The sequence below is a fragment of the Ornithorhynchus anatinus genome, chromosome X1 (assembly GCF_004115215.2).
Source record: "Ornithorhynchus anatinus isolate Pmale09 chromosome X1, mOrnAna1.pri.v4, whole genome shotgun sequence".
Taxonomy (NCBI): domain Eukaryota; kingdom Metazoa; phylum Chordata; class Mammalia; order Monotremata; family Ornithorhynchidae; genus Ornithorhynchus; species Ornithorhynchus anatinus.
In genome coordinates this window covers 106,153,841-106,169,554 of record NC_041749.1, presented here as the reverse complement: position 1 = coordinate 106,169,554, position 15,714 = coordinate 106,153,841, and the positions used below count along the sequence as shown (strand labels likewise).

Sequence of the window (15,714 nt, the reverse complement as noted above, 5' to 3'; positions counted from 1 at the left end):
CGGTAACTGATGGCGGCAAAGGCGATGCCCTCAAGAGGCCTTTGAGTCCATTCTTCTACTCCCAGGCCACCCCAGACAGATTGAGAAAGCTGCACGGCTGGTCGTTTGGGAAACACTGGTTCTTTTCTGGCTCTGCCACTGGCTTGCTCTGTGAATCGGGCAAAGTCACCTATAAGCTCGTTGTGGGCAGGGAACGTGTGTACCAACTGTGTTACAGTGCAGTCTCCCAAGCACTTAATATGGTGCTCTGCATACAATAAGCGCTCAGTAAATACAGTTGATGGATTAACCTCTCTGCGCCTCAGTTTCTCCCACTTTAAAATGAGGGCAAGCCAGAAGCTACCTCCCCCTTAGGGTAGCAGGACAAGCCCAAGGAGCAAAGGTTACTGTTACCCTGCAGTCCACCTTACCCTGACCCAGTTTCGCCACAGCCAGGAAGGAATAATTCCCCACATGTAGTTATTTATTCAGCTGTTGCATCCTGCTATATTTGTGCCATTACCCATTTCCAGAAGCAGCGTGGCCTAAGTGGGAAGAGCACCGGCCTGGGAGTCGGAGGACCTGTGTTCTAATCCCAGCTCCACCACGGGTCTGCTGTGTGACCTTGAGCAAGTCACTTAACTTCTCCGTGCTCAGTTTCCCTCATCTGCAAAGTGGGGGATTCGATACCTATTCTCCCTCCCGAGGCTCAGTGGAAAGAGCATGGGATTTGGAGTCAGAGGTCATGGGTTCGAATCCCTGCTTGCCACTTGTCAGCTGTGTGACTGTGGGCAAGTCACTTAACTTCTCTGTGCCTCAGTTCCCTCATCAGTCAAATGGGGATTAAAACTGTGAGCCCCACGGGGGACAACCTGATCATCCTGTATCTCCCCCAGCGCTTAGAACAGTGCTCTGCACATAGTAAGCCCTTAACAAATACCAACATTATTATTATTACTTAAACTGTGAGCCCCTTGTGGGACCCGATGATCTTATATCCACCCCAGTGCTTAGTACAGTGCTTGGCGTGTAGTAAGCACTTAAAGACCACAATTATTATTATTGTTCTCTCTCTATTTGTAATTTCTGTCTTCCCTCAGTTGTTTTGAAATCCCCTTGTGGGCAGGGACAGTGTCTTTTGCTTGTATTGCACCCTCCCAGGTGCCTAATACAGTACTCTGAGCTCAATAAATGCCATTACTTGGACAAATTAATCCCACTTCAGCATTTCCCAAAGGGATCGCTGTTGTGGTGTGAAATAGGCATTAACCATGGATGACACCATCTTGTGCAACTTACTGTCAGTAGTGTTTATTGTTTTTCATCCTCTCAACCAGGTCTGGCTGTTTTAGTTTCCTTATTTTTCATCCTAGGAATTTTCAACAGGGTGCTTGATTAGCGTAAAAGAGGATAGTTTTCCAGACTGCTGTGAGACTTTCCTCCCTGAGCTAATCTTCTTCGCTATAGAAGAAGGTTCTCTCAGCAGTGTTCTCCTGGCTCAGCCTCACGCTCCATCCAGGCGAGAAACCCATGTCCTCCCTCCATTGACCCGTTGTGTGCTGCTCGTCCGCAGGCTTTCATTCATTCATCAGTTGTATTTTTTGAGCACTAACTGTGTGCAGAGCACTGTACTAAGTACTTGGGAAAGTACAGTATAACAATAAACAATGACATTCCCTGCCCACAGTGAGCTTACGGTCTGAGGGTGGGTGGAGACAGATGTCAATGCAAATAAATAAAATTACAGATGAGTACATAAGTGATGTGGGGCTGGGAGGGGGGACGAGCAAAGGGACCAAGTCAGGGCGATGCAGAAGGAAGTGGGAGATGAGGAAAACACCCCTCCTTGAACTTGCTGACATTTTCAGTGGCCCAACTTCCTGTGGGAATGGATTCCATTCCCTCACCCTGCCCTGGGTGAAGAAGTCTTTCCTTCTGTGTTGAACCCACCACTTCGGTGTTTGCTCTCTCTTATCTCTTCCCCAGATTTAAGGCACATGATTCACATTCTGGACACAGAGCATCCTTGGGATGTATACTCCATCAACTCTGAGCACAATGAAATCGTCACCTGCCTGGAGTGGGACCAGTCGGGTAAGGAGAACTGGATTTTGATGGCTAGGGCCCTGGGGGACGAAAGGAGGAGGGAATGCGGGGACCAGAGGTCCCCGGGGAGAATCGACTCCCCTTTTTGGGGCGTGAGAAGGGGCTGAGATCTTAGTGCTTGGTAACCCTGAAGGCGCTCCCCCTGGTGAGTGCGAGACCGTGCCGCCTGAACGGGGTGGATCTGGGGAGCAGCGGCCTGGCTTTGTACGGAGCCACATCTCGAACAGTGTGTGCCACTTGAGCTGGGGTGGGGACCGGGGTGGGAAAGGTGGGAATCCCAGGCCCACAGAACCCAGACCTGCAGGCGTGGGCCGTGGTAAAATGATAAGTGGGCCTCGTGCTCCTGTTGGCTTTGTGCTGCTCCTTCATACGTAGGAGAAGCGGCATTGCGTAGTGGATAGAGTGTGGGCCTGGAAGTCAGAAGGTCATGGGTGGCTCTGCCACTTGTCCACTGTGTGACCTTGGGCGAGTCACTTCACTTCTCTGTGCCTCAGTTACCTCATCTGGAAAGTGGGGATTGAGGCTGTGAGCCCTATGTGGGACAGGGACTGTGTCCAACCCAATCTGCTTTATAATAATAATAATGTTGGTATTTGTTAAGCACTTACTATGTGCAGAGCACTGTTCTAAGTGCTGGGGGAGATACAAGGTAATCAGGTTGTCCCACATGAGACTCACGGTCTTAATCCCCATTTTACAGATGAGGGAACTGAGGCACAGAGCAGTTAAGTGACTTGCCCACAGTCACACAGCTGACAAGTGGCAGAGCTGGGATTCGAACCCATGACCTCTGACTCCCAAGCCTGTGCTCGTTCCACTGAGCCATGCTGCTTCTTTATCCAACCTAGCGCTTAGTACAGTGCCTTGCACATAGTAAGTGCTTAACAAATACCATTAATATTATTATTCTTATATGTTCCCTAACCCTTACGGCCTCTCCGATCTGCCACGATGCCGAAAGGGAGATATAAACTGGGGGTGAGAGCTCCACGTGGACCTTGGCCGGCCTGAAGGCCAGGCCTCCTCCTGTCGGGGCCAGGCTTGGCGGGGTTTCCCATGCCCCTCCCGGGTCCGGCCGTTTCGGGCCCCTGTTGGGACTTCGGACCTTTGGGTGCACGGGAATGACCCAGCACGCTTGTTGAATGGTCCAGCCAATGTGTGGCTTCCAGTTCCCTGGGGGCCCACCCATCAGATGAACTGCTGAGCATTACCGAGGTTGCCATGGTGCAGATGCCAGTCCTGGAGAGACAACCCTCCCCACCCCCAACCTTGCAGGGCAGGAGATCCCTCCTCCCTCCTAACCCCCCCACACAAACACCCTGACCCTCCACAACCCTTGGGGGTGAACTCTAGAATTTTGTCCCACCCGAGGTCCCGGGTTGATAGGTGGCACAAGTAGGTCACGGGGGCTCTCGGGTACTATGGGTTGGAAAGGTGTGGATCGTAAGTATAGAAATAGTCCTTTAGCTACTCATCATTTTATTCTCCCCACCGCTAGACTGTAAGCTCTCTGAGGACAGGGATTGTGTCTTCTCTGTTGTACTCTCGGTACAGTGCTCTGTCCACAGTCGGCATATAGTAAATACTATTGATTTATAGTGCTGTGCCTGCTGCGGTCAGTAGTCAAGCACCTAAAGCAGGTGAAATCCCACAAATTTTCTCATGACAGCTTCACTGTGGGTTCTCTTACCAACCTCGGGTGGTCACCGTTCCCTCCCAAACACTGTGGATCCCATTTGACCACACCAGGACAGAACCAAGTTTACCGTTTCCCAGTCGTCATCATACTGGGATCTGAGTGTCTTAGAGGTACATTTATCCAGCCGGGGATGTTGCAGAGTGTTGCCCCTGGAAAGCAGTGGCTGATGTTGCCGTCTCTGCCACGGTTCTGGCTGGCCCCCGCAGAGACCATCGGGCATGTGGAACTTTGGGGGACCCCCCCAGGTCAGTGAGTGGAAAGAGCAGCAACGTTTCAAACTGCCAAGGTCGATCCTAGCCCTCCATTCCCCAGCTCCCTGGCAGAGCCACCCACCCTCTAAACGGGGGCGTTCGATCTGTCTTTCCCCCTCCACCCCTGTCCCACCCCGCATCCTGGAGCCCCCCGACGACCCGTGCCCCCTGTAGCTTTATCTATATTAATGGTTGTCTCCCGTTCATTCAGTCATATTTATTGAGCACTTACTCGTGTGCAGAGCACTGTACTGAGCGCTTGGTGAGTACAATTCAGCAATAGAGAGAGACAGTCCCTGCCCACGGTGGGTTTACCCTCTAGAAGAAGGGAGACAGACATCAAAATAAGTAAACAGGCATCGATAGCATCAATATAAATAAATGGAATTATATGTACACATCAAAACAAGCAAGCATTAATGTAAATAAATAGAATTATAGATATGTACGTATACACAAATGGGGGGGCGGGTAGAGCAAAGGGAGCAAGTCGGGGTGATGGGGAGGGGAGGGCGAGCTGAGGAAAAGGGGGGCTTAATTTAGTCTCCCCCTCTAGACGCAAGCTCACTGGGGGCAGGGAATGTGTGTACCAACTCTGTTACATTGTACTCTCCCAAGCACTTAGTACAGTGCTCTGCACACAGTAAGCGCTCAATAAATACCATTGCCTGACCTACTGATTCCCGTTGTCCCACCAGGTTCCAGGCTCCTGTCAGCGGATGCAGATGGGCAGATCAAGTGCTGGAGCATGTCGGACCACCTGGCCAACAGCTGGGAGAACTCAGTGGGCAGCATGGTGGAAGGGGACCCCGTCGTGTCCCTGTCGTGGTTGCACAACGGAGTAAAACTCGCCTTGCACGTGGAAAAGGTTGGCTTGAGAGGAGTGAGGATAAGTAGGGGGAAGGGAGCTGGTTGGGTGCCTTGAAGCCAATGGTCAGGAGTCTGCTTGATGCAGAGAGCGATGAGCAACGCTGAGAGGTTTGTGAGGCATGGGGAGACACGTGCAGAACGACGTTTTAGAAGAGTGATCCGGGCAGCGGAGTGAAGTGGGGACTGGAGCGGGGAAGAGGCTGGAGGCAAGGGAGTCTGCGAGTAGGCTGATGCAGTAGTTGAGATATTTGACAGGTTGCTTAGACCAGGGTGGTGGCCGTTTGAAGAGGAAGGGACAGATCCTGGAGGTGTGGGGAACAAAGAACCGACAGGATTTGGTCCCTGACTGAATGTGGGTTGAAAGGACGCGGAGTCAGGATGCATCAGTCAAGTCTTTGGAGTTGGATTGTAGAGGCTCAGGGGAGACAGTTGGAGGAAAGGAGGTGGAGGCAGAGTTTAGACAGAAATAGCAGGAGGAAGATGGGGCTACAGTTCTAGACCATAAACTTGATGTATCAGGAAAACCTATTGTGCTCTCCCAAGTGCTTAGTACAGTGCTCTGCACATAGAAAGCGCTCGATAAATGCCATTGTTGATGATGGTGAGGTAGAGGGTGAGGATTTTTTAGGCTAGGATATACGTGGGCAGTTCTGAAACAGAAGGGAAGGAGTCTTCCAGGAGTAGGCAGTTGAAGGTGGCGGTTAGGGAGGGAAGAAGAGTGGGGCACAAGTGTTTTAGAAGGTGTGAAGGGAGGTCCGAGCATAGATGGAGGGGGTAGATTTTGAAAACCGACGAGAGATATCTTGGGAGAGGGACGGCTGGAAAAGATGAGAGTAGATAGGTGGCAAGGGGATTGAGGGAGTTGGGGAGGTGAGGGGAGACTTGGGGGGCTCCGGTTTCAATGTTGGGCACAAAGTAGTTGACATGATCCTTTGTCTGAGTACTGTGCCAAAATAGAATAGCTACTATAAAACAGGAAAAGCAAAAGAAGAAAGGTGAATTCGAAGAGAAGTGGTGTGGCTCAGTGGAAAGAGCCCGGGCTTGGGAGTCAGGGGTCGTGGGTTCGAATCCTGGCTCTGCCACTTATCAGCTGTGTGACTGTGGGCAAGTCACTTAACTTCTCTGTGCCTCAGTTCCCTCATCTGGAAAATGGGGATTAAGACCGTGAGTCTCATGTGGGACAACGTGATGACCCTGTATCTTCCCCAGCGCTTAGAACAGTGCTCTGCACATAGTAAGCACTTAACAAATACCAACATTATTATTATTATTATTAATAAATCCTCTTAACATTTGTTTCTGTTTGAAAATCCTTAGTATTTGACTTGCACTGTCTTCCATTACTCTGCTGACACCTAGTGGCTATTCGTGGGAGTACACACCACCTTGAAAGTGAATTTATTCCCTTTTCTGGGGAATTGCACCAAATTTTTTTGACTCCAAAGATCAGTGGATAACTACGATCCTTTAAAAGTGGAGAGCCAAATTTTAATAGATGAAATTAGGCATTATAAATCTTTTTTAACCTCGAGACTCACTGGAAGCAGTTAGCTGAGAAGCAGAGTTCCGCCACCCAAGCGGCAAATCGGTCGGTGTATTTGAAATCAAATCAAATAGTCCTTGAAGTAATAATTGTGGTGTTAAGAGCTCGCTATGTGCCAGGTGTGGGCAACAGCCCTCTTTAAGGTCACCGGTGACCTCCGTGCCAAATCCAATGGCTACTACTCCATCTTAATTTTCCTCAACCTTTCTGCTGCCTGCGACACTGTGGCCTCCGGATCGTCACACCCGACGGGAGGGCCCCCTGCTCAGTTGCAAGGCTGCTTCCCTCGATGGCCCCTAAGGTTTCATCCCCTCCCTCTCCGATTTGTTTTCCCCTCATACAGTCAGGAGCCTCGAGTTTCGGGGAGAAGTTTTCCCGGGTCAAGTTCTCGCCTTCCCTCACACTGTTTGGCGGGAAGCCCATGGAAGGCTGGATCGCGGTGACCATCAGTGGCCTGGTGACGGTCTCCCTCCTGAAGCCCAACGGGCAGGTGCTGACTGCCACAGAGAGCCTATGTCGCCTGCGCTGCCGTGTGGCCCTGGCCGACATCGCCTTCACTGGTGGGGGGAACATTGTGGTGGCCACCTCCGACGGGAGCAGCACCTCGCCTGTGCAGTTCTACAAGGTGTGCGTCAGTGTGGTGAACGAGAAGTGCAGGATCGACACCGAGATCCTGCCGTCCCTCTTCATGCGCTGCACCACGGACCCGGCACGCAAAGACAAGTATCCGGCCATCACCCACCTGAAGTTCCTCGCCAGGGACATGTCCGAGCAGGTGAGCCTCCCCCGCTCCCCATGACCCATTCCCCGCCACGTGCCGTTCTTGCCAGGTTTTCGTGAAATTCGCCAGGTGGAAGGGACTTTCGGGTGTCATGTTGTCCATCCCTTGGCCTCCCAATCAGAGAATGCTTGACCCATTTGGCACAGAAGGGCATTTTTGCCATATGTGTGAATGACATATTTTGTGTGTGTCAGGCGAAAGAGGCTCGCGTTGGTCTTTTCAGTTGCCGTGGCACAGAGGAGGCAACACCAACAAAAACTCCTCACTCTAGGCTTCAAGGCTCTACATCCCCTTGCCCCTTCCTACCTCTCCTCCCTTCTCTCTTTCTACCGCCCACTCCGCATGCTCCGCTCCTCTGCCGCCCACCTCCTCACCGTCCCTTGGTCTCACCTATCCCGCCGTCGACCCCTGGGCCACGTCCTCCCGCGGTCCTGGAACGCCCTCCCTCACCTCCGCCAAACTGATTCTCTTCCCCTCTTCAAAACCCTACTTAAAACTCACCTCCTCCAAGAGGCCTTCCCAGACTGAGCTCCTCTTCTCCCTCTACTCCCTCTACCACCCCCCCTTCACCTCTCCGCAGCTAAACCCTCTTTTCCCCCTTTCCCTCTGCTCCTCCCCCTCTCCCTTCCCATCCCCTCAGCACTGTACTCGCCCGCTCAACTGTATATATTTCCATTACCCTATTTATTTTGTTAATGAATTGTACATTGCCTTGATTCTATTTAGTTGCCATTGTTTTTACGAGATGTTCTTCCCCTCGACTCTATTTATTGCCATTGTTCTTGACTGTCCGTCTCCCCCGATTAGACTGTAAGCCCGTCAAACGGCAGGGACTGTCTCTATCTGTTGCCGACTTGTTCATTCCAAGCGCTTAGTACAGTGCTCTGCACATAGTAAGCGCTCAATAAATACTATTGAATGAATGAACACCATCAGTGGATTCCTTCCTGAACACAACAGACAACTATATCGTGTATGTGGGTGCCTGCGCACATGTTCACATGCACACACAAACATGCATAAGTTTTTATGGCTGTCAGGTAACGATCCACCGCAAAGTGTGCCAGCCTGGTAGATTCAAGAGGAGTGTGGCTCAGTTGATAAATGACCGGTCCGTGAAGGCATACTGGAGGGAAAGTATTGGATTCTGACACATGGCAGATTGGGAATGAGAGAGAAAATGAGAAGGCCCTCCAACAGAAAAGTCCCAACTCTTTATTTACCTGGCCACCCCTCTCCCACAAAGTTAGGATTAGATGGTGATAGGCATTTCACCACAGGGCAGGCTGGCCGTCAGCTTGGTCATGGTGTCTACCCATAACCGTCTGACTTCCTCATCAGTACCGCCCCCCCACTAATCCAGACATCTCCACTAAGCCAGCCTGGTGGGGCAGTGCACGCCACACGCTCCATACACCAGGTTGAACCTGGAGCTGGGGTTGGATGATTGTTGACTTTGTCTTCAGGGCCAACTCTTTCGCCTGGCAACCAACATACTGGGGCTCCCAACTGCTTGGTCCAAGGCCATACTGTTTCTCTTGAGATCCCATACTATCTCCCCAGTCTCTCCAAGTCTGCCCCATTGCCAAAATTTTGAAGCATCTCCGGTCAACTGCAAGAAGTGTGGGGAGGGGCGAAGGGGAATGTATGTGTATGTTGCTCTAACACCAGTTGATCAGTTCATACCTTGGGACAAGGAGATTGAAGGGAAGGGTTGAAGTTATTTCTCTACAACCAAGCAGCTAGTTTCTTTGACAGTGATGGATCCCAAAGACCCTCAGCTTAATTGAGTGCTTAATCCAGTGCTTCACTCAATCAGTGGTATTTATTGAGCACTTACTGTATGCAGAGCACCACACTAAGCGCTTGGGAGAGCATAGATTTTGGGGCTCGATGATCCATCACAAGTAAACACATGACATTTAGGTCTCTAGAAGGCTGGAAAAGAACACGAGACTTTGTTCAGATTCACAACTAGGCAGAGTTGAAAGCCATAACTCCGAAGTGGACAGTGACGTGACCATCCCGGCATCTCCCCTCGGCCTCCCGGTGGTCACCCCGTCCCCATCCAGCACCTTGCTGACTTGGCTCCCTGGCTTAGCTTCATTTCCCCACTCCTTTCCTTTCTGCCCTACAGGTGCTGCTGTGCGCCTCCAATCAGATTAGCAGCATTGTGGAATGCTGGTCCCTGCGGAAGGAGGGCCTGCCCGTGAACAACATCTTTCAGCAGATCTCTCCCGTGGGTGAGTGTCCCTTCCCCCTGCCACTGAGCTTCCAGTGTCTCCTGTGTTTCAGCGTGGGCTGCTTGAGGGTCTGCCTTTGCAGCCCAGCATTTGGGGATCCGTAGTCGCTTCTGTCATCGGGGTCAAGGCTGAAGGTGGTTTGGTCATCGTGTTGGTTTACTGTGTGTATGACGCTGGTGCACAGTCCCTGCCCACAGGGAGCTTACCAGGCCAGACAAACTGAGAAGTGCCAGCTCCAGGAATGGAAAAGGTAGATTTGATTCAGAGGGGCTCCCCAAAGTCTAGCGGAGCGGTTGGAGAGGCGGGGGATTAGTTTTAGACCTGTTTCGCCTTTGGAAACTCCCACGAGAAATTAACTTGGATTCAAGCTTTTAAAAGGTGCACGGAATTGGGTCTGTGGGCCGGGAGGAAGTCGGTGACCCCAGAAGTGGGGTGGCAAGATTTGCCCGACTGGAGCCGAAATTGTGAGTCAGGACAGTCGATGAATTGTGTTCCTCTAACGCTAACTTACTGTACCTTGATACCATCTATCTCACCACTGACCCCTTGCCCTCATCCTCCCTCTGGCCTGGAACTCCCTCCCCCTTCATAGCTGACATACCACTGCTCTTCCAACCTTTAAAGCCATATTAAAGTCAAATCTCCAAGAAGCCTTCTCTGACTAAACCATTTTTTCCCCTACTCCCGCTCCCTTCTGCATCACCTATGCACTTAGATCTGTACCCTTTAAGCACCTGATATTTACTCCTCTAGGTGCCCAGAGAAGCAGCGTGGCTTAGTGGCAAGAGCACGGCCTTGGGAGTCAAAGGTCATGGGTTCTAATCCCAGCTCTGCCACATATCAGCTGTGTGACTTTGGGCAGGTCACTTTACTTCTCTGTGCCTCAGTTACCTCATCTGTGAAATGGGGATAAAGACCGGGAGCCCCTCGTGGGACAACCTGATTACCTTGTAGCTACCCTAGTGCTTAGAACAGTGCCTGGCACATAGTAAGTGCTTAACAAATACCATCATTATTAGTATATCTGTAGTTTGTGGTAATGTCTGTCTCCCCTTGTAGACTGTGAGGTCCTTATGGGCAGGGAATGTGCCTGCCAACTTTGTTATATTGTAATCGCCCAAGCGCTCAGTGCAATACTCTGCATACGGCAGATGCTCAGTAAATTTGATTGATGCTAATAATAATAGTATTTAAGTGTTTACTGTGTGCAAGTACTGTTCTAAGTCCTGAGGTAGATATAAGTTAATCACGTCAGACACAGTCCTTTGTTCCACACGGGGCTTTCGGTCTTAAAGGTAATAATAATAATAATGTTGGTATTTAAGTGCTTACTATGTGCAGAGGTAATCAGGTTGTCCCATGTGGGGCTCCCGGTCTTAATCCCCATTTTACAGTTGAGGAATCTGAGGCGCAGAGAAGTGAAATGACTTACCCAAGGTCACACTGCAGGCAAGTGGCAGAGCTGAGATTAGAACCAGGTCCTCTGACTCGCAGCTCTTTCCCCCAGGCCATGCCGATTGCTTTGTGCTGGGTTTCAGGGTCATTACCTGGCCAGTCTAAAATTCATCCAAGTTCATTTTGTCATCTTCATTTTAGATTGACCATCTGCTGCCCCCAAATAAATCTCCCTCCTCCCCGCAACTTTACAAATACACACTCTTCCTCCTCCAGGGCAACCTAGAGTGGGTTTTGAATTTCTCTCTTCAGCAAGATCGCGTAACCTTTTAGCAGGCCCTGCCTGTTGCTCCCCAGGTGTGATGATTAACGGCCATCATTGAAGTGTTCTGTGTTGCTCACCATTAGCTCAAATCATTGGTTCTCGGGAACTGCTCAAAAGAGCTTGTTTCTTGAATTTGTTAGTGAGTTGCCTGAAAGTTTCGTTCCGTTTCAGGCTCCGACGGGAGAAGCTGTAGGATGGACTCTGCCACTTAGTCTCTTTCTCTTCAAGTGTTGGGTTCATTTCTCTTGCTCTCTCTCTCGCTCTCTCTCTCCCAGTTGGGGATAAGCAGCCGATGATACTCAAGTGGCGGATTCTGTCGGCTACCAACGACCTGGATCGGGTGTCAGCAGTGGCCCTCCCCAAACTGCCCATCTCCCTCACCAACATCGACCTGAAAGTAGCTAACGACACCAAGTTCTACCCCGGATTAGGTGGGCATCGGGCGAACTGCTGGCGCCATCTCTGATCTGTCTCCCCAGCCCTCTCCAACTTGGCTGGGAGCCCTTGGGCAAGATGGAAGCTTCGGATGTTCTTGGAGCCAGGGGTCTCTGTCCCCACCTTCTGCTTCTGGGTTAATTGCCACCAGGGACAGTAACTTCCTTGGGGAGGGAGCCAGAGGGACAGCACCCCAAGAAGGTGGCGAGCAGGGGGAGGGATGCAGGAGTGGCTGGGGAGAGCGGGTCTGGACTCCAGTTTTCAAAGCCAGGAACGAAAGGAGTCTTGGGCATAGCCGACCCTCACGAGAAGAAAAGGAGAAAAAGATGCTTTGTCCTGATGTCTGTTGTGGGCAAGTGAGCCTCTGAACGTTGGAATAGGCCTGGGGGATCTAGCTTTCTTACATCTAGCAGCTGGGTCCCGTTGTCCCCACTGACCTAGCCCTTTTTCCCATCTTTTTCCTCTGTCTCTGTGTATGTGTGTGTCTCTTCTGTTTCCCCCCCCTTCTCCCACTCATAAGATGCTCCTACCGATTCAGGCTTTGCAACAAGGAGTAGCAGCCAGGAGGGTAACAGAGATCCTTTGTCATGTACAGCTTTTCTGGCAGAGACCGGCCCCAGAAGCAAGCACTATCCCTGGGGGCAGCAGCCTGCGCTGTTCCAGGTGTCTGTCACCCCGCCCACCCCCAGCCCCCATTGTTCCCGAAAAACAAGCCTTTGGCTCCAGCAGGCACCTGGCAGCCCAAAGCAGATGGCCAGGCTGACTAACAATAATAATAATGATAATAATTGCAGTATTTAAGTGCTTACTATGTGCCAAGCATCGTACTAAGTGCTGGAATAGATACAAGATAATCAGATCCCCCATGGGGTTCACAGTCAAAGTAGGAGGGAGACCAGGTATTGACTGGTAGGGGGGGGAAGGAAGCCTGTGCCCCTCAAACTATCCCGCCAGCCCCTAAATTTGGCGATTTGGTTACATCGCGAGTGGTCAGATGGAGGCCACCCAACTGATGTTTTATTGGCTAGGTTTCTTGCCCAAAGAGGTAGACCAAGTTCAGGGATTCCATCTCTTTGGGAAAGTTGTTCTGAGCAGGGCCCCGAAGGGTCTTACAGCAGCCCTCGTGTCACATTCCTCACTCAGATCCATTCTTGGCTTGTCTGTGCCGAGTGATCTCAGAGTTTGCCGGCACCATCTTGTCAGCTGACACCTTTCAGCAGCGGGGCTGGTAGAGGCGGGGATGGTAGACTGTGAGCCCATCACTGGGCAGGGATTGTCTCTATCTGTTGCCGAATTGTTCATTCCAAGCGCTTAGTACAGTGCTCTGCACTTAGTAAACGCTCAATAAATACTATTGAATGAATGAATAAGCCCAGAGGGCAACCACAGGGGGGCCGGCGTGCTGTGGGGGTGATCCGCCAAGGCCACGTGAAAGAGTTCAGAGGGAGAGGGGAATCGCAGGGGGACAGGAACTGGGCAGGGATCGTCCAGTTGCTATCCCGGGGTCGCTTCCCTGCTCGGACCAAGTGTCTTGTACGGGTGTCCTCCTCAGGTCTTGCGTTGGCATTCCACGACGGCAGCGTCCACATCATCCACCGCCTCTCCCTGCAGACCATGGCCATGTTCTACGGCTCTTCTTCCCAGCGCTCGGTGGACGAGCAGGCACTCAAACGGCAGCGGACGGCTAGCCCTTCTGTGCACTACAAGGCCATGCAGCTCTCCTGGACCTCCTTGGCCCTCGTGGGGATCGATAACCACGGAAAGGTACCCAGCCCCCTCACCCTCCTGCCCCATGCCCCTCGGCAAGTCTCTGACCCAAAGGTTGAAATGAGCCAGCAGCGTGGCCTAGTAGCTAGAGCACGGGCCTGGGAGTCAGAAGGACCTGGATTCTGGTCCCAGCTCCACCACTTGCCTGCTGTCTGACTTGAGGCAGGTCACTTAACTTCTCTGGGTCTCAGTTACCTCATCTGTAAAATGGGGATTAAGACTGTGAGCCTCTTGTGGGGCTGTGTCTGTGTCCAACCTGATTAGCTTGTATCGACCCCAGAGCTTAGAAGGGTACCCGGCTCATAGTGACCGCATAACAACTACTGTAAAGAAAAAAAACAGTATTTGACCATGCCGGGGGTGCCAGAAGAGGAGGAGACTTGGGTAGGCATGCAAGTGCCTTTATGATGAGCATACTCCCTCTTCTCTGCCCCCACCCTCAGCCCTGCCATGCCGGGAATAAAAAGTGCCCTTTTAAAGGAATGCAATTCAAGACCCAATTCAGAGTAAAACTGCTCCTCCCTCTTCCAAAGAGCAAGGCAGCAATCTCATTCAATTTGAGGACCATTTATTTCTTGTCCCCCAAATTGGATCTCATCTGGCTTAGGACGCCTCCAGTAGTTTCCTTCTAGCTCCCCGCTCCCCGTCCGGTTCGGTTGAGGTTTCAATGGCGTGGCTCATCATCTTCCACTCAGGCACCTGTGTTGTAGCAGATGGCTGGAGTTTGGCTCTCAAGGAAGATTGCTCCCGCGGACAGCTGAGCTTCATTTCTTTGATTCTTTTTTTTTTTTTTTTTTAAACTGCGTCCGGGAGACCGGGAGTTGTTCTGTAACTGGCCTAAGTGATAGCACCTTGAATTTGTTAGCTGTCTCCACTGTTTTCAACAGCGCTTTGACCCCAGTGAACTGCTTTTCAGCATCTCACAGCATCCCTGGAAAGGCAGGTCGAATTTTGTCCCTATTTCACAGAAGAGGAACCTGAAACCCCACAGCAGGCCGATGGCGGAGAGCTGGGGCTAGAACCTGAGTCTCCTGACTGCCATGTTTGTGCTTGTTCCCCTAGGCCCTGCTGCTGCCCACCTGGGAGCCCCTGTGTATTCATTCATTCATATTTATTGAGCACTTACTATGTGCAGAGCACTCTACTTAAATGCTGGGAAAATACAATACAGCAATGAAGAGAGACAATCCCTGCCCACAGCGGGGCCAAAACCCTACCTTTGCTGGGAGGCTCCCATGGTGGCTGAGTGCCAGACCCAGGCTTTGATTTCTTCCTCATCCCTCTGCTTCTTCCCTCCCCCCTGCCTCCAGCTGAGCATGCTCCGCATCTCACCCTCCATGGGTCACATCCTGGACATGAATATGTCACTCTGCCACCTGCTCTTCCTGCTGGAGTATTGCATGGTGACTGGCTACGACTGGTGGGACATCCTGCTGCATGTGCAGCCCAACATGGTACAGATGCTGGTGGAGAAGCTGCATGAGGAATACATGCGGCAGAACGCTGCCCTGCAGCAGGTAAGGCGCCCCCCCACCTGGGGAGACCGGACCCGGCAGCGGGAGCAAAGGGGGAATCTGCTTTGAGCCCGGTTGATGATGATGATGATGGTATTTGTTAAGTGCTTACTATGTGCCAAGCACTGTTCTAAATCCTGGGGTAGATACAAGGTCATTAGGTTGTCCCTCGTGGGGTTCACACAGTCTTTAATCTCCGTGTTACAGATGAGAGAACTGAGGCACAGAAGAGTTAGGTGACTTGCCCAAGGTCACACAGCAGGCAAGTAGTGGAGCCAGGATTAAAACAAACATCCTCTGACTCTCAGGCCCGTGCTCTTTCCTCTGGGATGATGTCTTGAAAGATAAAGCCCTTTGCCCTTTCCGTCAGCCCTGGGAGGTAGGGAGGGGCAGGGAATGCTGTCTTGTTTTACCAGTGAAGAAACTGAGGCCCTCTGTTAAGTGGTTAATCACTGAGGTTAAGTGATTCTCCTGAGTTACCGCAGCAGGCTGGAGACAGGCTGGGTCTAAAAGCCAGGTCCTGCAACTGACTGCCGGTCCCAAGTCCTGTCTTTTCTAGTGATGGGCTTGGGAGTCAGAGGTCATGGGTTCGAATCCCAGCTCTGCCACTAGTCAGCTGTGTGACTGTGGGCAAGTCACTTAACTTCTCTGTGCCTCAGTTACCTCATCTGTAAAATGGGGATTAAAAACTGTGAGCCCCACGTGGGACAACCTGATCACCCTGTATCTCCCCCAGCGCTTAGAACAGTGCTCTGCACATAGTAAATGCTTAACAAATGCCAACATTATTATTATTATGGACTCCG

The 15,714-nt window shown here is 51.4% G+C and overlaps 1 protein-coding gene across 2 annotated transcripts in view; it reads left to right on the top strand.

The window, feature by feature from the left end:
• MED16 (mediator complex subunit 16) overlaps positions 1–15,714 on the top strand; it is a 33,063-nt gene that overhangs the window by 5,720 nt on the left and 11,629 nt on the right. For both annotated transcript variants that reach the window (XM_029051374.2, XM_029051373.2), the window contains exons 3-9: positions 1,966–2,073; positions 4,734–4,903; positions 6,792–7,223; positions 9,367–9,472; positions 11,468–11,623; positions 13,180–13,391; positions 14,705–14,911. In XM_029051374.2, the coding sequence (XP_028907207.1) occupies positions 1,966–2,073; positions 4,734–4,903; positions 6,792–7,223; positions 9,367–9,472; positions 11,468–11,623; positions 13,180–13,391; positions 14,705–14,911 (1,391 nt within the window). The remainder of the gene's footprint in view (positions 1–1,965; positions 2,074–4,733; positions 4,904–6,791; positions 7,224–9,366; positions 9,473–11,467; positions 11,624–13,179; positions 13,392–14,704; positions 14,912–15,714) is intronic.